Below are 23,837 nucleotides of genomic sequence, written 5' to 3' on the forward strand. Positions count from 1 at the left end.
ATTGTTTTAGTAGAACTAGGTATATTGTGTATATTGCATGGTTTGTTAAGAACTAAGTGGCATCATTCGTTGGCAAGCAATTTGATGCAACAAGGCGAGTGTTTCAGCTTCGTAAATGTATAGCTACCAATAAATAATAATAAAATGATAAAATTTATTTATTTTCCACCATATTAATATAGACATTGGTCTTAAAACTAATATTACTAGGATATTTTATTTGAACGCGATAAAGTCTTTTTTTTTTTGAGGGGGGAAAATCATCCAATGACTTCTCCCGCCTTGGGCGAGGCGAGAGGGAGTGTCAGACTCTTACTGACTAAAAACCACCCCGTTCCTTCTCCTGCTTTTCGAGCCGGAGCCCCTTTAAACCCGCTAGGTAGTCCGCAGCTCCGGATCAGGCATCAGCCCTACTGGGCCCCATCTGTGGTGGTTTGATGGCTCTTTGAGGCGCGCGCGGAACGCGACGCGCCGCACGCACGGGTCTGGTTCTGGTCGGGTGGCGAGCTACCCTTGCTCGCCGTCCGCAGGCCCGCACTTACGGTGGCCGGAGATAGTCCCGCGATCCCCGACGCCCAGAGTGTCTCTTGCGACGGCTGGGGCGTAAGGAGGATTGTTCCCTCACGCGCCCCGCCTCCTCCTTAGCTAGCATGAATCCAAGCAGGAGGAGACGGCATCTCAGTCCCCCTCGCTCCTCATCATGGCCTGAACCAGTGCCGGGCGCGAGAGGTTGCCGTCGCCGACCACATCCCTGAGGACTTGGCGGTGCTCAGCCCACGCAGGGCACACCGCCATTGTATGTTCTACCGTGTCCTCCGGGCGGTCCTCGAACGCGATAAAGTCTGGATGTACCATAAATTAAGAAGAGATGAAGACCCTAAATCAAAGAATTATTTAAAGTAAGCTTTTTAGGGGGAAGTCATTTGATGACTTCCCTTCCTTCTAAGTCTAATATTCGATATAATCGAATCGAATACGAATTCGATATAATCGAATATTAGATATATTTCAATCGAATATAAACAAACAAAATGAACTCCTCTTTATACATAATATATTAAGTGTAAATTGTATAGCTTGCTTGAAGAAAATTTCAAAGTTTCAACATGTGGTTCAATGTAATGCTATTAATAACAGCAAAACACATTTATATTCCATTCACCAACAACAATGAAGAAGTAGTATTAATTATAAAATGTTTTGTCTCTTTCTAACTTACCTCGTTATAAGCGACGGAAGTGAGAGGCAGGTAGTGGTAGCCGAGTGCTTTGTCCCAGATGACACCTTTGTTCCACACCTCCACTAAGAGACCCAGGTTGATGTCATTGATTTCACTGTGGGACAAAAATAACGTATTTATTATATATTTATATATAGCTTCTGCGAGAAACTTCGCCCACGATCCCGTGGGATGAAAAGTGTCCTATATATTATTCTAGATCATAATCTACCTCTGTTCCAAATTTCATTCCGATCCTTTCAGCCGTTTTGACGTGATTGAGTAACAGACATACACACACAGTCACAAACATTCGCATTTATTATAATATTAGTAAGATATTATATTGTGTAACTAAATGCAGAATAAGGCTCCGATATTCACATCTGCTCGTATAAGGGTAACTTATACAAGGATTAAAACACATTAAAAACCTCGCAGGACAATACTCGTATTACTAACATCACGTTAAACCAGTTGTCCGATGATTTTTCCAGTACAGTTTTTAGGTCAAAAACGTAAATCATTTTGTTATTTATCTCTATCCATTAATCTCATACACATTCAAAAGCTTCACATTCAAAACTACTATGTCAAATATCACAAAACTGACCTATATTTCATGCAACGCCAACGATAGAATACATACATACATTTATAACTAAACACAGGTTATAACCTGTGTTTTTCATGCATTACCATGTATAATGATTGTATAGAAATGTATAAAAAACATGATAGGTTTCACAACATGAAAGTTTTCTACACAATTACATGGCGCCGGACTTGTTAAGTGTGTTATGACCTTGAATAGTAATTCTTGTGGATTTCTTAATTCAAAATTATTTTCCTGAACAAATGAAAATTCAAAAAACAAATCACAAAAAAATCAACTAAACGATTCTCACACAACAAAACTCTATACGCCCACAAACACAGCCTTTAAAAACACAACATAAAATGTCGAAATGACGTTCATGCCACATATCAGGTACCGTACATTTATTCGAACAAAAATGGCGGGGTTCGACAAAAATATTTCGTCCTGCCGACAGTATAAACAAATCACACAGCTCGCTACTACTTTCATAAAGTAGAATTGAAAACTTTCCGGCTTCGCCCGGATTTATATTTTGCGAGTAAATTTTCAAATTGTTGCAATTTATAAGATGGACGCACGAACTGACGGCCAATCTGATTTAAGTGTTTCGTATTTTATTAGGAGGGCTTGTTTTATTGTTTTTGTAGTATTCTTATTGGTTTTTGGATATATCATAAGAAAATTGATTTAACTACTGAGATTGAAATGTGTAAAGACAGGCATGGCAAAGAAAAAAAATCTAGTCAATTAATTGACTCTTAGTTTTTTTTATACTGTATTAAATTTTATATAGGCTCACCCCTTATACCCGACTTATAACACTAATGGTGAAAAGTGGGTGTACATGCTATAGCAGCATTAAGTACCATAATGTGCAAGTGCACCTCTGCCTATCCCTTCGAATAAAAGGCAAGTTTTCATTTAATTCAGACAATTCTTCTAACAGCTGTTAAACACTGAAACTTCAATTGCATTTCTATCAAGGATTCGATAAAATTTTATCTTGTAAAGCTACGTGGAATTTGGATAAAGTCAAAATAATTTAAAATATGCCAAACCATTGCCAAATGGCCAGGCTCTACAGAAACTAGTTCTCATTCAAAACACGGCTGCTAGAAAAGAGGTATATCTTCAGAAAATACACATTAAAGTAAAGCAAAACTTAGTATTGGACTAGGCGAGGAAAATATTAGCTCATAAAACTTGACTTAAGTACGATGAATATAAGTTGAAAACTTTTCCTGTGTCACTTCAACGCGAAGAAAAACAGATTTAAACAGAAAACCTCTTCGTTTCTTACAAATATTTGTATTATTTTTATTTTAATAAGAAGACTACCTCTTAAGTAAGTCGCAAGCACGACTACCGAGTATAGGATCTCAAACTCAATTACTGAATTAGACAAGGCATTTTTCGGCTGTTTAATTTTTTTCAGTAATAACACAAAGTTTGGAATTGGCTAGCCAATAGGCTCACCCCCTATTACATGGAGCTTATAACACAAATGGTAAAAGTGAGTGTAGAGTCCACCTCGGCCTTCGGGGATAAAAGGCGTGACGTTGACGTTTGGAATTGTGCCCGATGCATATCTAGTAACACACATAATTCTGGCAATGAACTATCACGCACTATATAAGTTAATATAAAGTACGGTACGGATTCACTTTGAAATCACTAAACATTCTTGACAAAAACCATTGTTTATTATTCATTATACATACACAGTCAATTAGCGTAAAAGCATTTATTTCAATTAAGTAATCCTTAATTAGGCACTTTTGAAACGTCAAATTAAATTGTCTGTCAGTCTGTCTGTCAGTGAAGCTAGGTGCTCATTCCAAAGTGTAGCTTCGAATGGAGAAGAACGAGCAAGAAACTACATCGTTACTCTTTTCAAAAAAAATATTTTTTACAAAAAAAAAACAACTTAATACACACACTCTATATATACTTAAAAGTTGAAACAATACTAACACATCCCTTGTACAAGTAATTTTCCGTTCAATGATCCCAAGAGAAAACACCACATTTACTCAAATACTTATAATACGTACGCTACGTGTAACTGCATCTCCTTTATCCTTATAAAAGACAACTTAATTCGTTTACTTCACAAAGACCAACGTTTGTTCAGAAAGCAGATAAAATTGTATACGAGTACTATTCGCTATTCTTTCCTACTGTACGCCAAAGAAATATCTGACTGGTAAAATCTACTTTACTGTGGTATTCGTTCTTTCATGTAGTTTATCTCTTACGAGAGCATTTTGCGAGTGTAGGTACTTTTGGAAATAATGTTTGGAAATTCGTATTTTCGGTCACATTTTGATATACTCACTGATTATTTTTTAACTAAATAATCACCGTGAACTCACGGACATTAATGGAGATTTTTTTACTTAATCTAGTATGTCACACAATAGTTATTATAAAAATACTAGGGGACCCGACAGACGTTGTCCTGTCTACACGTTAATTTGAAAATTTTAAACTTTTTTAATAAGCTAAAACATTCTGGACCTTTTTGATGAAAATTATTATTCAAATGTTATGACAATATCTAACGTCATTAATATTTGACACTGCGATGGTAGCGCCGTCCGTCGGATCCGATGTAAAACATTCCAAAATCAACAACTACTAATAAATTAAAAAATAATTAAAAAAACATTGTCCAGCGGACAAAATTGTGAATCTAAACCATTCTCAGATCCTCTTGAACACACACAAAAAGTTTCATCAAAATCCGTCTAGTCGTTTAAGAGGAGTTCAGTGACATACACACGTACAGAAGAATTATATATATAAAGATGATTATTTTTTATTGATTTTATGAAAGAACTTGATTCTGGAAAGTTCTGATTGTGGAAGATTCTGGAAAGTCGATTGGTTGTCATACCAGTCTCAAGTTCGATGGGTCAGATAAATACTAAATTGTTTCGATTTTATATCGCTAGTGGTGGTAATAAGTGTTTGGGTATGTTTGCATGTGCATTGTGTATGTCTATGTGTTATTTTAGCCGACATAATAATTTCATAACTTCAAAACTCTATACCTTTTTTTGAGAAGGGATAATCATCCATTGACTTTTCTCGCCTTGGGTGAGGTGAGAGGCAGTGTCTTACTGACTAAAAACCACACCGTTCCTACTCCTGCTTTTCGAGTTGGAGTCTCGGTAAACCGCTAGGCAGTCCGCAGCTCCGGAACTCTATACTCTATGTTATTGATTTTATATGATCAAAAACGTTCGAATCTGTCCTTGCTAGCTTGTCCTAGATAGAAAAAAAGCAGGTGTACAAATGCTTGTTATTTCTCAATGCAAGTTTGAATATTATTACTGAACAAAATCAATAAAATCGACCAACCTCAATAAATGCAAGAACCTCATAATATGGATAAATAATTGGACTACATTGTTATCGTATCGCGAATATTAAATGCGTCATTTAATAACTGAAGTAATAAACGCAATTTCAATTATCTATGGACTGAATATTGAATTTGACTGCACGGTTGGCGCAGTGGCTGGGTAACTGGCTACCGTGCCACATGTAGCGTGTTCGATTACCACACGGAGCAACTCTTTATGTGTTTCCACAAATTATTGTTTCGGGTATGGGTGTCATGTGCATGTGACATTGTATGTTTGCAAACGCACCCACGACACAGGTAAAAAGCCTAGGGTGGGGCAATGTTTTAAAAAAAAATACTGGTTCCTATTCAGTACTGGTTCACGGGAGAAAGCAGTGATGTACATTATTACGTTATCAAATAGCTACCGAAACCTACATTATACCAATAGGTATCGGTATTCTGTAATGGGAGGATAGGTATAATGTAAGTTTCGAACCGGGCTATCCGGAGATATTTAAATTTAGAGATAAATATTTCAACAGTTTCAAAAAAAATAAAGTGAAATTTATTACCTACTAACAATAAATTCTGCTGTATTTTTTTTCTAAAATACAAAATTCAATAGCTATTTGATAACATTGGATGCTTGTAGAGTTCACAATATGATGTTAGAACAATATAGTTTTTTAAATTTCCACTCCATTGTTTGGCGTGACAATTATGAACGAATATTTTCATCGGAATACTACCGTTCTAGTGTTTTTATTCGCTCTTTAGTTTTTTATTCAGATTTTTTTTGTATTGTGTAGGTATTTCAATGCAATGTTTTTTTAAATAGGCTTAAATAATAAATTATATGCCATCTTGCTTTTTTGTGGTATAAGCCGGTAAACGAGCTGATGGTAAGCAATCGCCGCCACCCATGGACGCCCGAAACACCAAAGGACAAGTGCGTTGCCGGTCTTTTAGCGGTTAGGAATTTAAGTATCACTCCGGTCGAACCGGCCCATTCGTGACGAAGCATGGGTCTACTATAAGTACTTTAACTTTGCTATAATTATCGTTTCATCAAAAACCTATATTGCATGAAATCCAACAAGAAATATTCTAGCAACTACTATGTGAAAAAACGCACAGACATGCACGATTAACAATGCAAAACACGTGCAAGAAGAATGCTGTGTTTAAGATGCACAGTTTTTGTATTTTTCTTGAACAAAATATGAACTTGTTTCTCTTTTAATACAAACGTATTTTTCATACACATATATTTTCATGAAAAGTGAACGTGCTATTTATAATGAAAACTATCTTATTTTTTAAGTCGTCGCCTGAAGAATCATTTTGGGAATATATTTATAAATATATTTTACTTTATGAAATGCATCAATTTTAAATGCAATGTACTTTTTCTCTTTACTTTTTTAAAACTTTAACTTACAAATACCAAATAGTGCACACAAAAATACAAAAAAAGGTGAAAATTACATAATCTGTTGCTCAGGCTAGTGTTGCTGTTGGCCTCAGGGATACTCAACTATTTTCAAACCACAACCAGGGCTTATAATTATGAGCTGCGTGCGCAACGACCGACAGCGCGTGGTCAACTGGATATAGTATACTCTCGTGGCATACAAAAATCAATTACAATTATTTAATATTAATCAAATACCAATTTAAATTAATTTAAAGTTAAAAACACATAAAACCTAATTGGCTAGAGAAAGGTTTAACTAAAATTGGGACTAATCCGTATAGGGAAAAGCTTCACATTTTGGCTCGGAGTCACCTCTGCCGCGTTCCTAATTGCGTCCATTGAGCTCGAACAAAACGAGCTTATGCCCCATTATGGCATTAATGGTCTATATTCAAGAATACACTTGAAGCCAGCCAACTATTTTGAGCCTAGTTTTAATATTTTGTAACTTTCAATACAGTAGAAGGCGTCTCTCGATGAAATGTTGAGTACAGGAAAAAAATAGGCATATAGTATTTTCGGGGATTTCATTTGAATGTCTAAAATCTTAATTATAATATGGGTTGCCAAAAACAGAGTCTAAAAGTAATTTAGTATGTTTGGCAAGCAAGTCAATTTAAAATTTATTAAAAATACTAGCTTCTGCCATCGGTTTCGCCGGCGTTCCCAAGGGATAAAAAGTATCATATTATCACCCAAGTTAGCTCATAACCTGACTGTATCACAATTTTTATCAAAATCCATTCATTAGTTCAGTTTGATTGACGGACAAACATCGAAACAAAAAAACTTTCACGTTTTATAATATTAGTCTGATGGTAGCCCTTTTCACAAAGCTTTATTCGTACGTAAGACTAAAGTCGGTTAAAACTCATCGAAGACGTCTTCAGCTGCCGCAGATACATTCTTCAGAATAGAGTAATTATCAAATCTAATTCCTCGATCACACAGCCGTATAACCAGATAACCATTACCTATACGGTTATAGAACAAACACACATTCGAGACACATTTTGAGTGAACCAGTATATACATAATAATAATATGTTCCTACATAAAATAAATGTCTTACACCGCACGTTATTACAGCCGACATTTCAAACAAGCTCAAACCAAAACGAGAATTGAATCTTAAGATGAGTCATAAGATCTTTACCTTCATCAAATTGAGATTCAGATGTCTAACTGTCTAATACCTTGTGGGACAGACGTTCAGGAGTATGTAAGCAATGGAGAGCGCACGAAATTAGACGTGAATTGGACGTAAATTGGTCACTCTGTACTTGTAGTTATCGGTGAGTGGGTTTTCAAGGTCAAAGGAAAAGATTTTTACCTGTTTTTTTTTTAAATAAACGTTTACACTAGGATTTTTTCCAGTGTCGAGGGTACGTTTACAAACATACAAGTTCACATGCACATGACCCCCACACCCGAAACGATTTGTGGATCACATAAAGAGTTGCTCCGTGCGGTAAGAGTTGCACCGCAACAACCGTGCAGTTCAATTCAGTCAATTATGCCCAATAAAATAATACAAATTACATTTGATGCTCACTTTTATTGAACACATTTAGTAGGTAACTCATGATTCTTTTGTTGAAATTATCAAAAAATAACATTGTAATAAGCAAAAAAATGTTTTTAACTACGTGTTTCCGAATAGTTTCAAACAAAAACATTGAATTTCACTTCTATCAAGATTCCAGGGAGTGCTATAAACAACTACCAAACTTTATAGAAAGAACGTATCGATATGGATACGAATACAAGATCGCAATAACTTTCCTTTCGATTTATTTTGTCTGGAATCGTAAATCGTAAACAAATCGGTTCGCCAAATATTTTCACACAAAATACCTACAACGTGCTAATATATTTTTCTTTTCCGATTTTACATTTTACGAGAAAACTTACGACCGTTTCGGTCACAGGTTTAACTCGAGTTTGATTTCGAATTTTCTTTTGTTTGAATTTTTTACTTTATTTGTATCTATGTTAAAAGATTACACTAAGATTTTCTCCTATGCACATGACACCCAGACCCGAAACAACAAATTATTGTGGATCACTCAAAGAGTTGCTCCGTGCGGGAATCGAATCCGCTACGTGTTATACGGCAGCCAGTTGCCTAGCCACCGTGTCAAATTGAACTCAGTTATACAATATCAAAATTAAGCTTTGATATCTCTAGCTTGAGGTCTCAAAGTTCAATTCTTTACCCATTATTGTTTTTGAATTTCACAGTTGTAGAAAACATTCAAGGAAATAATAAGATCAAACCATTATCAGTAGTAATAATTAACATAAACAGTCGGTTGTAAGCTAAATGCGGTTATAATGTAATGTATATACGTTCCATAATGACTTGGGTTTACCACTTTTCACTATACCCCATTAATATGTAGCAAGGCAAAGATGTCGACCACTAATGTTACATACTGAAAGGTGGTATTAATTACATAATGTATGTGCTAAAGAGATAGAAAGGGGAAACGATTAGTTCTAGCTGTGAGACCTACAGAAAATGTATGTACATATTTATATTGCCTGCCTCGTTGTTCGAGTGGTTGCCAGTGCGACTGTCGGTCAAAGATTCTCGGGATCGATTCCCGGGTCGGGCAAAGTATTACTGGGCTATTTTTGGTTTTTCGAAAATTTCTCAGTGGTAGCACGAAGTCTGGAAATGTGACCGATATATAAGGCAATAGGCTCACCACCTATTACATGGGACCCACAACATAAAATATGTGGGACCTACAACATACATTATGTGCCATAATGTGCACCTCTGCCTACCCCTTCGGGGACTAAAGGCGTGAGGTTATAAAAAAAATGTCTCCTCGTAAACATTTACCCGCATTTACTTCAGTTTCTCCGTGATGGCGCTTGCAAGGGTGTCGAAATATCGGAAACTCATAAAAATTGAAAAACATGGTAAATATCCCGTTTTTAGTTTCAATTCTAGTGTATATATTTATGTGATAGAAACAATAAGCGTTAAACATCTACGGGGACACTAGGCACCAAAAAAAAAACATTTAAACGATAGATGGGAACTAAACTTTAATAACTAAAATTAAACAGTCCCGAAGCAACTTTGATTACTTCAGAATCTATTATTGAGATATTCAAGGTCGAAAATTCTGGAAAAACAAAACAGTCAAAAAGCTAGTTTTTCTTTTTAACTGTCATACTCAGAGTCATTTAATGATTACTTTAACTATTCCTTAGGTACGATTTTGCACGGGAAACAATTGCTAAGGACTGGGTTAAATAACTTTTAAGTGACTCTGAGTATGGCGGTAAGTGTGCAAAGGCAAAAAAAATATCTGGAAGCATCATCAAAAGAAAGAATACCAGTATTTTACTATAAGCATCCAGTTCAACAATTTTCTTGAGGTACTTCAGTGAACGTGCCTTGAATTAACCATCAATTCGCTCTAAGTACTACGCACTCACGTTGCTACTTCTACGAAAATTAGCTTAGCTCCCGAGCCTTTAACTTACTTACCCACTTATTGCTTTCCTAGAAATACCTTAAATTTCGCTTACCACCAGGTGATCTATTCGTTCGCCTTCTTTTCCATAGAAAAAACCTAATCATGATTTTAATTACATCGATTCTAATAAAGGAACTTCCTCGCTTGTGTAATTATTGCCTGACTGGTAAGCCCACGGCGTTGGAATCTTATCCTGCGTGGATTTCTTTTATGTAATAATCCGGTAAACGAGCTGACAGATCACCTGATGGTAAGCAATCGCTGCCGCCCATGGACTCACCAGAGGTTGCTGTGCGTTGCTGGCCTTTTGGGGGCTTGGAATTTAAGTTGCTGGGGAATCGGCGATTAGGAGGATTTGGGATTGGGTTATTGGGCCTCCGATAACCTCACTCATACAACGCAAGCGTTGTTTCACGTTGGTTTTCTATGAGGCCGTGGTATCACTCCGGTCGAGCCAGCCTATTCGTGCCGAAGCATGGCTCTCCTACACTTAAAGTGGAGTAAAGTATTAATGGGCTTTGGTTTTCCTAAAACCCTTAATATCTTCCGACTCTCTCCAACTATCTTATATTCCGAGATTCTTGTCTTAATTACCCTAACTTTCCCAGAGTATAATAATAGCATAAAGTTTTGGGACTATGAGACCCAGATATCAAACATATAGAAGATATCGAAGAAAGGTGATGTAAGATTATTCATTAAAAGGTTTTATATTATGTAAGACTCGTAGTAATTAGCATTGACTCTGCCTACCCCCATGGATGACAGACATGAGGTTATGTACGTATGATTTTATTTCGCCCCCTTTCTGACGTCTGATCGATCTGATATTGGGTACACACTCTTAACCTTGATGACCGTACAATATAAGGCAATTAAAAACGTTTAACATAAAACAATGTATTACTTGTTAAGTTTTAGAGACTGTCTACCATCAAATGTACGTACCTACAGTATCTTGGTTGAACCAAAAACATCAAAAAGCAATATTTAATAACGACGCAACTAAACACTCGTTTAGGTAAATTGGTTCCATATTTACGTCGCACGTACTTATCGTAAAATTCATATTAATATCTTGCACATTTGATAAAAATCTAGTGCTTGTTTTATCGATCGGTGCCACATGTGATAGCGTAGTGTGAACATTTCATTGAGTATGATGTTCTTTGCTAGTACTCGTACTATGGGTAACTATGGAATAATACTAATCACTATCAGCATAACTTAGACAAGTTTAAGATGCTTTTGATTTAACAAGGATTAGTACTTGTAAAATCACAAAAAGGACAAGATAAACGATTATTTAATTTACTTGCTAGACTTCGGTAAACTTACTATGGACTGCCTAGCGGGTTAGAGGGCCTCCAGCTCGAAAAACCAGGAGTAGGAAAGTGGTGGTTTTTAGTCAGTAAGAGTCTTACACTCGCTCTCGCCTTGCCCAAGGCGGGAGAAGTCACTGGATACTTTTTCCCCCCCTCAAAAAACAGGCTTCGGTAAACTAAAACATAGAGCATTTTAATATATCCAATTTAAAGAAGGGCCAAATTAAAAGTACCCTTAACCAACGAGCAATCATGAAAAGACTGATGACTGTTGATGAAGCGAAAGAGGTCATGTAAGAATCGTAGCAATAGACGTTTCATAGTTTCTGCCTACCCCCATGGGAGACAGGCGTGAGGTAACCTCTGTATAATTACACTTACACATATATAATTTGATCAAAAAAAATAAAAATTACTCGTATTACATAAAACGTAGAGTTTAATTTACAACTAAAAAAGATATGAAAAGAATTCATTAGCTACGGATAAATTGAAACCTGTTGAATGTCGTTTTCCGCACTCCATCGCAGTAAGGTGCTAAGTGATGGTCAATAGATAACTATCACGCCATCAACATACCCTTTTCACTTAGATATAAGACAAGGTGAGGGATATACTGTTGCTATCTCTTTCCGTATCTCTCCATGCTAACAATGTCACTTAATTTCTTTAGTCAAGTTTTGTTCGTATAATTTGTAAAAAGAAATCATGAATGAAATGAAAAAAGAATAGCACTATGTTGTTAGTTTTACGAAATAATGAGATGTAAATAAATTTTATTATTTAAATTCTATTCTGCATTAAAATTCTTCACTTAGAACTGCAAACTGTTTTCTACTTTTACAACAAAAATAATTGTTTTTTTTTTTTTGCTTGAAATGCATTTATGCACATATTTATATTTATAATTTGAATCGAGTTAATAATGATGTTATTTAAGTTTTTACGGGTAAGCCAGTACCCAACATAAACTATTTGATTCTCTTTTGAATTATGACTGCAAATATATAAATGTTGTTAAAAAAATATCTGCCTATCTGTAGGTTGTGTAAAACTGAGTAGGTATCAGTTAAAATTTAAAATTTATTTTTGACGCTCTATTGTCGTCACATTGTTCCTACATATATATACAATAGGTAAATGATCAAATAATGTATCAGAGATATTGCAAAGAATATTTTTTTAAAAGAGTTACGATGGAGTTCATTGCTAGTTCTTCTCTATTTGAAGCTACACTTTGCAACGAGCACCTAGCTTCACTTTCACACAGACTGACGGACAATTCAATTTGACGTTTCAAAAGTGCTTAATTTAGGATTAATTGAAATAAATCCCTTGACTTTGATTTTGAAGTGAAATCTATTAAAATTGAGAATCTTTTAACCCAAAATCCATAAAACAATTCTACAACAAGACACAGATAGCACAGCTTAACCAAAACCTTAATTTCCAACCTTCCATAAATCGTATTTTCATCAGCCGTCATGAAACAATGACGTATATTCACGCATTGTGACTTTACGCTCACCCTGTAGCTGTGCAATATACAAACAAAATGGCGAGGGCTGTTACAATGCTAATATAATACAAATTGTAGTCTGCTTCTAACGAGGGTTGCCAAACTTGAGATTTCCTCTCAGGTTTCTAAAGTAGTGATAGGGTTTTGGATAATGTGTTCTTTTGTGTGGGAATATGGTTGATAATATAATTATTATTTTAATGTTTTATAATTGAGTAATGTGGCAATTCTATCACTGGAACTGTGATATAAACAAATTATATAAAAACACATTATTTAATTAAATAGTAAATTATTAATGCGAGATTTTAATATGTAGTTATTTTGTTGTTTTAACTTGTATCGGAAACAAATTAACAGCTGAATTGGTTTTTTATTGCGACAAGCTACAACCTCCCTAAACCGCTGCAAACCCTGTAAGCCAGTATTTACAGTAGATTTAACCATGAAATTGAATTGTTTGGATAAAATCATTCGATCAAACTGCTCCAAACTATGATGGAATCATCAACTCTTTATAAATCCTTTAAACACTATGTACACAAAAACAAAACAACTCGTACCAGCTGATTACTATGCAGCATCAGTTCCTAAGCTATTGAGATTAATGAGCCAAGCCAATATAGACTTTAAGACCATGTTTTTGGAGTACGCAGGGAGCAATTTTCCGTGCTGAAGCAAAATGAGATCTCTTATTTAACTAATAGAGTTCAATTTTACAAGGAAGTTTAGTTAAAGAGTTTACTACTGAGTAAGTGCTGTGGTTTTACTCCGAGAGTTATCCTCCAGAGGTTTTTAATTTAATGTTGCAGCTTGTCTGTTTTACTTGCAGTATAATTTGCTAGAGAAATTCTTCGTTCTGTTTTCTACGCAATGTAGAATGGCTAAATTTTGAATTAAATCTACTTCTACTTTAGAATGGTTTCAAGAATTCAAGTAGAAATGTGCATAAAGCACACATTTATCTTTTAATAGAAAATAATTTCTTTTTCATCGTCGTCTGTTAAAATAAAAATCTTTTTTTACATGAAACTTTACTCGTTATCATAAGTATATTACCTCCATGTTTCATTTAATTGTGAAATACAAAACCAAAAATTAAGATTGATTTACAAAAACAAATTAATTTCATTTCATTTCATTTCATTTCATGCCATTATTTTCATTTCAGTTCATTAAAACCTACACTAAAGAAAACCAAACAAGCATCTTAAAATATAGTAAACGTACATAATCTATAAATAACTACAAACAATCCAAAACAAAGGCTGAGCCGTAAAATCCTAACCTTCAGACTCGATACAACCCTAGAACGCGGTTAGGAATGACAAGTAGGCATTTGCTACCTACGTCAGTGACGAACGTCCCGTGGACAGTTTTACTATTGTCTGTCTCACAAATTGTCCCACAACGTTTCTAGGGTTAAATAAATTAATAATACCTAGTACCAGATTTATTGTTTACGTGAACCAAATGATTTTGAATTCAATTGTTAAGGTAGTTGAGTTTATTTTTGTTTGATGTTCGGAAATTGACATATTTTAAAGTATTTTAATTAGTGTGTTGTGTGAAAATAGTTTTTATTTACTGCTTAGAGGGGTCATAATAGCGTGCGTTTGGATATGTAATTTGTTTTACAGACATAAATTATAAGCGTTAACACTAGTCGTTAATCGTGGTGTAAAACATAAGTCCAAACCAGTAAATAACATGTTCAAGTAACATTTAAGTTAGAAAAAGAAATATTTGCCCTTGTACCTAAATAACTAGAACATATATATAAACTAGAATCTCAAACCTAAATACCAACGAAATAATCTCCAAACAAACTTTTTCACTAATTACCAAAAGATTCTTACAAAAACAACAATCCACTCTAACCAACCTCTAAAAAAAATACACACGATTTTCGTATTTTTTCTAATTAAAATAGGGACTATTGTAGCATGCATGGTATAACATAAAAAAAGTTTAAAAATACTCACAATAGGAAGTCTTGCTCCCAACATGGAGTCGGACCCTTAACTGTCACCGTCGTAGACTTGACATTCTGTAGTTTGAGTGTCACGTAAGTGTTGAACTGTTGTACACCTGAAAAATAAACCTTATATTAACATTCTGAGAGTTGGAAGTTGTTTGGCTGGTGGAAAAGGTAGGTTGCCATATGAAAGAAGGTCTACTGTATAGGTTGCCTAGAATGATAGTCTAGGAGCTACTGAACACTCCAAATAAATTATCATCCTGGAAGGCTAGAAAGTACACTTCGAATGTACTATGTAAGCTTCACATCTTAAAAAAGGGGTACACATAACCAGTATCAACCAACCGTTGAATGGGTGGAAAAATCATACAAAGGGAGACCATTGTAAACTGGTTTATTGATAAAAATGATGTGTAGAGCTGATGAGTACTGGCCTTAGTTATACCACGTATAATTAATAATCATCCTACAAAGGAGGATGCCAGAGTTTCTATGAAATCTGGTCCCACTTCCAATACATCATTGAATAGTTAATTTTAAGCTTAATAAAAGTTACTATGGCACCAAGTTCCAAATCTTAGTCTGTTCAGAGTTATTCTTCATTAAACATGATATATAATTGGAAGGTGGGACTATTTGTATCCTCCTTTCTTGCCTCACAGGACATACTTTATTCTGAGTGTTCAGTAGCTCTCAGACTATGTACTCAATCAAAGGTCTAATGAGCGTTGGTAGTTAAATAAGAATTGATGTGGGACTGTGAGGGTTTCGTGTGGGTTACTGTGAAGTATGGACGGTTAGCTAAAGGGATGTTCGATTGTAAATAACGGGGTTTATGTAGAAAAAGATATACCTAGTAGTGAGTAATATATGGATGTTGAACTTCTAAGATATAGGTAGATAAATGGATAGTTATATGATTAGAAACCTTAAAATGGAATCTTAAGCAATTAGAATAAAGTTGTATTTTCTTAAACATGTATTTTTGCTATGATAAATCTTTTCATTTAGAAACTTAAATTATTTTAAAACTCATTAACCAATAAATGGGATGATGACGGGGTATGAAAATAAATATGTATTAAGTCTTTCAGTTAGATTATGAAAAAAAACCTACCCTATTCGGATAAAAGAAGAATACGTAACAATTAAAAAGGCAATATGTACGGTACTAAAATTACATAAACAAAAATATCTCACCTTGCATGGAAACATAGCGCGCCTTTTTTACTGAAACAAACAAAAATAGACATTATAATCACATAGCATAATTACTATTATTATTTACGTAGCTCTGACCGTTCAAATGACCCCGGAAGGTTATTAACCTTTAATTACAATGCTACAATCACTTAGGTGGTTGAGTAATAGGATTCTTATTCTTTCATAACATATAGGTAATTACAAAAGAAACGAGACCGCTTTTTCTTTCCAATCCGATAATCAATTAATTATAATCATATTGTTACCTTTACATCATACAGTTAAAAGTAACGGACCGAGAAAAGCTCTACTAACTTCGAGACACGACGGGACTCTTATTCGAGACCAGCATACATGTACGTGGCAAAGTCGCCGAGTTCCGTTATTGTCAATTAATTTAGTATGTCTCACGATAGTTATTCTACAAGAATTTTTTAATAAAATACCCCTATTTCATAAAAAAAACTAACGAGCAGACGGGACACCTAATGGTAAAAGATCAGCGCCGCCCATGGACACCCGCTACACCAGAGGAATCACAGAGGCGTTGCCTGCCTTTTAAAAGGAATACGCTCTTTTCTTGAAGGATTGAAGATCGTATCGGTTGGGAAATACCGCCGACGATTATGTTTTTATTCCTTTGTTTTTGTGCCATCGCATCTACTATGTCCTGTCTTTGTACTTTCCAATGGTAGATTGTAAGATAATATCCACGGCATTAAATCCACAGATGCAATATGTATATGTTATTAATTATCTACACCACAAAAACTAAGAAAGAAATTAAAACTATTCAACAACAACAAGTCTCATTGTTGTCCAAAATCGTTTAATAATTCCAGTACTTAATGTTTTAATTCATAAGTCCAAGAACTTTGGATAGACTTAAAATAATATTTGAAACTAAAACTATACAATAATAATATAAACTTCGATCAAGTTGCAAGGTCATTGAACTGTTTATTTTATGTATTCAATAATTTCTTCTTTGAAAACAACTTACTGTAATTTAAGTTAAAACGACTTATGTACAAAGTTATACGAGCCAAATTAATCTTTTGTGCTATGAATTTAAAGTTCGAATCGTCTGAAGGATTGTAGATAGTGTAATGGATTATTTCTCTGACTAATCTGTTTCGGCAAATTCAATTTAATAGTATCACTTATTAAAACTGCTTTTCGTTTGATACTGCAATCATGATCCATTAAATGAATTTTTGAAAAGGAGAATCTATATCACATTTTCTTATCAACAGCCTTTAATAAGTGGTCCATTGCTGACGAAAGGTCTCATCTCGCACGGAGAAGGTTTGAGTATTAATCACCACGCTTGCTCATTGCGGGTTGGCGATTTCAAACTTATACTTAAAGCCAGGTTTCCACACAATTTTTCCTTCACCGTTTGTCAGTGGTGTCTATATAATCTTAGAAAGTGCATATAAGTTAGAAAATCCACTAAGACACGATTACTAATTAATAAATTTTTCATTAAAATCATCTGATGCAATTCAAAGATTTTTTTAACTATAACAACAGTTTTATCTCTTCATAGACTAGACAAAAAATGGTCCTTAACGTAAAATAAGTCTAATTCTCTCTTTATTTTCCTAATTTTCTAAGTCCCTGATTACAAAAGGTACTCTAATAAACTAATAACTTAATAGGAACTTGTGTTAGAACAACAAGAATAGCGCAAAGGACCTCCTAAGGTCAAGAAATGTCAAGACTCTTGACATTTCGTGGTCCTAGATAGCTATTTATTTATAACACTTCAACCATGTACTATACAATAATGTAGGAGGTCTGAGTGAACTTGTATACTATACTATATGTTATACTAAAGCCTGGTGTGCTATGTAAGGCTAAGATCTGATATATTTGATATTATTCTAGAATGTGTACACAGGTGGTAGAAATACAATATTTAGACAATTATGGACCCTGTCGGGCATAGCAATAGATTTAAATTTAAATGTTTTTACAACTCAACTTATCTGTTCCGGTAATGTGAGGTCTGAAATCGTGTTAAAGCGTATATAAGAAAAATAAGCCTTGACCTAATTTGTTTACAAAATCTACACCAAACCATGTACCAATAAAATGTCCTAAAATCTTTTCATCAACATATTAAAACAAATTACCTCATAATAAAAGAAACAGTTATTTTACACGAAAACAAAATATCACTTACAAATACTCCTTCATTCTAAACACAACACATAAAACAGTTCAATGCAAAATCAATAACCCTTTAATCACAGTCAAAAACAAACCTAAATAACCCACTAATTCACTCACATACACAACACAAACACTAATAAAACACACACAAAATCCACTTATATATAAATTATAACATTTATAACTTATATATTATAAATACAAATACGCGAAATACAGAATTGTAAAGCTCTAAAACCACGTGCAGCGTTACCGTGTGTATTGTAAGCACTACAATAATAGTATGGCAATCGATGCCGGTGCCCCGCCATGACTTATAGAAGAATAAGAAAACGTAATATGGTCAATGGACTGTAAACTCAAGTCTTTGTACGTTGTTTATAATTAACTGTTCGTTAGTTTGTTATTTTTGTTTAATCGTTGTTGTGTTTTATTGATTGTGACCGATTAATAAGCTTTTTGTTGAGAATTTTTGATTGGTTTATAAAAATCGTCCCACTGCAGGGCAAAGGCCTCCCTACCCTCCTTCCACTTCTTTCCAAGCCTTTGCCCTGCAGTGGGATCGTGACTGAAATCAAATCATAAAAATCAATGTACTAAAGAATATGATATTAAGTTATAGCTATGGTAATCGAATACCTGGTTTATAGTACCATAAAGCTAAACAAAACACACACACAACACTTTTCTAACATAATTATGAACTAACGAAACAAAATAAAAATTCAAGGTCATCAACAATCTAATCGCTTTTAAACTCATTAAAATTGCCTCAGTAACTTTCCCTTTACATCAAAGTCTAACAACGATCCATCCTCACAAACTTTCAACTCCATAAACTATAATATCATTCAGAAGGACATTTATTAATCCTAAACACAACCTTCAAACTAAAGATATGAATTACGATTGTTACAAACAAAAATGATCTAATTAATACTTTGATAAATGGAACTTGTCCAATTATATTTGTTGTACGAGTACTCCCTTTGGGGGTACGCCCCAACAGCAGGTACACAAAAACTTCAACTAGCCACAATCTGTATCAATTTATCAAATCCCCTATAGCCGCAGTTGGGAGACTTATCTGTGGAAGTTGACTAAAAGTTAGCTCATTGAAAACGTCGTTCCCACGACGCTTGATAACAAAAACTTTGCACTCTGACACTTGGGTACTTACTGTTTGCTTGCTTAATTGCTTTTTTAACGATAAATGAAGCAATAAGAGATTGTAGAGTCTGTCAATTAGAGACGGAGGAATTTAATGTCTCTGTTATGTCTTCAAATTCGTTTTGTAATTTTCTGTTCACTTAATAATGCTGACTTTAGCATTCGATTTCCAGTTTAGATAAAGTTTTTCGTGTTAGAGACACTAAACATTTAATTGTATACGATATGAGGTATACACATGCATATGTAAAACCAATAAAAATGTGACAAAAGTTACAACACAACAATCACAAAGATTTTAAGGAAACAAACTATGAAATCAAACCATAAACACTGCAATGCAACACCCTCTACCAAACACAAAATCACCTCTTAAAAATAGTCTGACCCATCCTAGACATAACGCCATTTCGAATTCAAATAAAGAAAGAAACAAATTCTAGTATTTCTCCTCCAAACCTGTACCCTCTTCCCTCTCACGACTTAGATCGTACTTTGAATAATTCACTCACCGAATAGCCTAACTTTACCTCTCGAGCACCACTTTCAGATTCTAGATCATTCTGTAGACCTAGAGTTTGGAAGTAGGAAATAACTTTGTGTACTTATGCACTTTTTGATCAGTTTCAGTGGTTTTAGAAAGGTGCATGATATTTTGAAAGCAGATTTGATACGAATGCACTATTTTTCTACATTATATGTACAATGTATTTTTATTATATACGCATATAAACGCATTTTTTCTCAGAGTAGTCGGATAGGAAATACCGGCCTCTTCTAGCTATTTGAAATATTGACGTGTAAAAGTGTTATTTTATAACCTACTTACAGAAATAAATATCATTTATCATATAACTTTCATGAGACTTACTAAATTATTTATTATATTATCGGCTTAATCACGTAATATTTTGTTTGACGAGGAAATCAACTAGTTTCAAGCATTCCGCGGCAGATGAAGGGGCGATTATCTTATAATAATTAATGTATTTATAATTAAGAAATACTTACTATTCTGCAATCAATTGATAGATTTCTTTTTCAATTTCGGAGTATATTTTGCATTTAATTTTTTTTTTACTTTTTTTGACTGACCAAATTTGTTATGCCAAATAACAACAAAATTATAATATTTAAAAAATAAGTGTCAAGAGTACTGTCTTACTACACAGCACAGCCAATATTATATTGCGAACATAAAACCCATTGAGCCACCGCTGCCGAGTGGTGGTCCAATTACCGAGCCAAGATTGTCAACTGCAGGAGATTGCCATCTTCATGCAGACGTTAACGAAAGTTTATTTATTGCTTCCCACAATTCCCTATTTTCTTGTTGAAAATTGTCTTGTAATTAATTTAAATTGCTGTTTTCCTCCTCCATTATATTTTAAGTGTAGGTACTAATTTTATGATGAAAATCTTATGACTTTATAAGCATGCATAAAATGCTCTGTCACAATGTATTAACTAAATATAATATATCTTTTAATTTGTAAAAGAAATGACTTTAAATTCCCACATATGTGTATAATAGATTATTATTTGGCATGCTCATGCACGCGCTAGTTATTTTCTTTTCACCACCCAAGGGTCAGACAAACAGAAAATGCCAAGAGCATTATGTCCACCCATGTATTAATGTACATAAAACTTTTTAATAAAAAAATAATAATAATGTGTTGTATACAATATATACAAATAGATCAGAAGACAGTGAGACAAACATTTAGAAGAAGAACATTTAGAAACAATGTACAAACTCGACACTCGATTTCCTCACTCACAAAAGAGAATAAAAGTTGAAGACGTCACACCTCATAACATAAAAACAAATTAAATCAACGTACTCAAACATTAGGGCGACAGTCTACTCAGCAATTTTCCAGTAAATACTTCTGAAACTCCTCAAAATGTGAAGCATGACGACATTTGTATTTTCACATGCAAATAAAAATTACCGCAAAAAGGTCACACGGAGGCAGACGAGAATAAGGTATGTAAATTTGTCCTTTTGTAGTCAAAGTATATAAATAAAAATGGCAATGTAAAATATGTCTAAGCTTAAACAATTTTTCAGGCGGAGGGACATTGAATAAATATTGGCGGGACTTTATAATACTGTATACTTTATTCTAATTTTCAACTAACTTTGTATAGTGCTTTTTTAAGCCACATATGTTAGAAGCTAACCAGTTTCACAGTAATTAGAAAATTCCGTATATACGATGGTTTTAATCACTCCCAAGGTGACCTAATTGAGCCATTCATATTATGTTCATTCAAAAGAGAAATTTAAATTATTATTGTGTTGAGTTACTGTTCTGATTTTAGGAGATTAATCTATTAGGATTGGATAATAAAAAAGCTGACGGATCACTTGATGGTCAGAAATCAACCTCGCCCATGGATTCTCGTCTGAATTTGAGGTTTGAAAGAATCATCATATCGACGGTTAAGAGCTAATTGTACTGAGAGATATTTTCTGCCATATTGAGTTATATATACAATATTCGACGGAGAAAAATTCGGTAATTTTGAGTATGTATTTAAATTAATTTCTTAGATCAATTAGCCTTTCAACCATCGATATGACATACAATAAATTAGACAAAATACATTTACGTAGACCCTATTTCTATGTAAATGCCCCAGTGTGTATCTCAGCTAGTTTATTCAACCAACTTTCACAAACTGTGGTGATTAAATGTAGGAAGAGGAATTAGTTTGGAAGTTGTGAACTGAAGTGTTTTGCTTCTTTACTGTTCAAGATATCTTCAGACCGTTTCGTTTATGTTGAACTATGGTCATTTACTCTTGGGATAGTTTAAGTTGAATAGTTTTATGTACTTTTATTACTGGTGTTTGTTGTGTGGTGTAAGGTTTGATAATACTTAGGGTAAGTGGGGGTTTTATTGTCAGGGATAGTTGGATATGGCAGATAAATTGTAAAATAGATAAACAAGTATAATATAATTGCTGTGTTCAGCAGTAGCAGACTTCTTGTAGTTAATATAAAGATAATGAACCAATAGGCAACTAGAATTCCTAAGCCTAGAGGCTCAGGAATTCTAGTGTGCAAAATAATATTTAAAAAAACTTCTATACTACAGAGCATATCAAACAAATAGTAATGTTATCACTAGACAAAATAAAATAGAAAAACGTTCAGACAATCCCTACTGAATTTACTTAAAGCCTTCTGTAAGCAGATATAAAAGTACTTCAGACAGTAAACAGATTGAGGTGCTCTTTGTTTACAAGTAGCCACAGTATCACATAACGTAACAAACGTACTTCTACGTAGTACACATATACTCGTAAAACTAAATTATTTACGCCATTCTTTCCAAAGGGTCGTCGTGCGCTGAAACCAGTGGTCAGTCTGTTCAGTTTATGATTCTACCTATCCCAACATATAAGGACCCTGAATTCATTATTATCCGAACGACAATCCTTATATACGTTGTTCTATATACTTTCCAATATTTTGGTAAACGATTAGGCGATTACTTTAAAGTAGATCACAGTGTTTGTTTAATAGAAAAAGATATAGGTTTAGTTTAATAAATAACATACTGTTTGCAAAACAGTCTCTTACTCACACATATACAATAAACAAACATATATACGTGTACGGTACTCTTTTGTTCTCATAATATTAAATTCAACAAGAGGGAATTAAAATAAAGAACCGCATCATCGCTACGGCGTAGCGTACGCTACGACTACGTTGCTACGCCGTAGCAGCCAGTTAATCCCCTACGCGGCAATTTATTATCCTTGAACTTCGTCTGGTGAAGGAAGAGCATTCACTTAAGAGTTATTCAAGTTGAAAATGTGCTTAAAGCAATAATCGCTTCCTGTCTAAAGCAATGTCATTAATTAAACTATGCCTTTTTTGTATACTTCAGAATTAAACTTTGTTATAAATGAAAAGACCAACTAATATCTCTAACAAAGCTTTTTCATTGTAGTACCTAAATCAGCTCTTAGATTACCAAACAAAATCCAGCCTTTTATTACTTTTTAACTACATTCTGTATGGCACAACCGAGCAACAAAGCCTTCGTTTTTGTAAGCAAACGAAGTGACAACAAGAGCTTAAGTAACAAAGACTCTAACGAACAATCCGCCGCACATCAAGGTATACAGGCCCAGTGTAAGCTGACCTGTTGCTTTAAGAAAAGTTGTTTTACAGCGAGATCAGTTTATGTTGGCTATGTTTAGTCTGATATGCTTTATAAAATGACAAAAAGAATTTAAATAAGCACCATTTCATTAATGGAATTCTCGGTCTGAATACACT

General features: G+C 34.2%; 2 protein-coding genes across 2 annotated transcripts in view; one reads left to right on the plus strand and one right to left on the minus strand.

The window, feature by feature from the left end:
* LOC118273822 (protein unc-13 homolog B) overlaps positions 1 to 23,837 on the minus strand; it is a 401,044-nt gene that overhangs the window by 313,394 nt on the left and 63,813 nt on the right. The window contains exons 2-4 of the mRNA XM_050707727.1: positions 16,178 to 16,207; positions 14,982 to 15,087; positions 1,220 to 1,334 (exon numbers count right to left, since the gene is read on the minus strand). Coding sequence (XP_050563684.1) covers positions 1,220 to 1,334; positions 14,982 to 15,087; positions 16,178 to 16,207 — 251 coding nt within the window. The remainder of the gene's footprint in view (positions 1 to 1,219; positions 1,335 to 14,981; positions 15,088 to 16,177; positions 16,208 to 23,837) is intronic.
* Positions 1 to 23,837, plus strand: part of LOC118273823 (uncharacterized) — a 103,046-nt gene that overhangs the window by 61,144 nt on the left and 18,065 nt on the right. The gene's annotated exons all lie outside the window — the stretch shown is intronic.

The sequence above is a fragment of the Spodoptera frugiperda genome, chromosome 3 (assembly GCF_023101765.2).
Source record: "Spodoptera frugiperda isolate SF20-4 chromosome 3, AGI-APGP_CSIRO_Sfru_2.0, whole genome shotgun sequence".
Lineage (NCBI taxonomy): Eukaryota > Metazoa > Arthropoda > Insecta > Lepidoptera > Noctuidae > Spodoptera > Spodoptera frugiperda.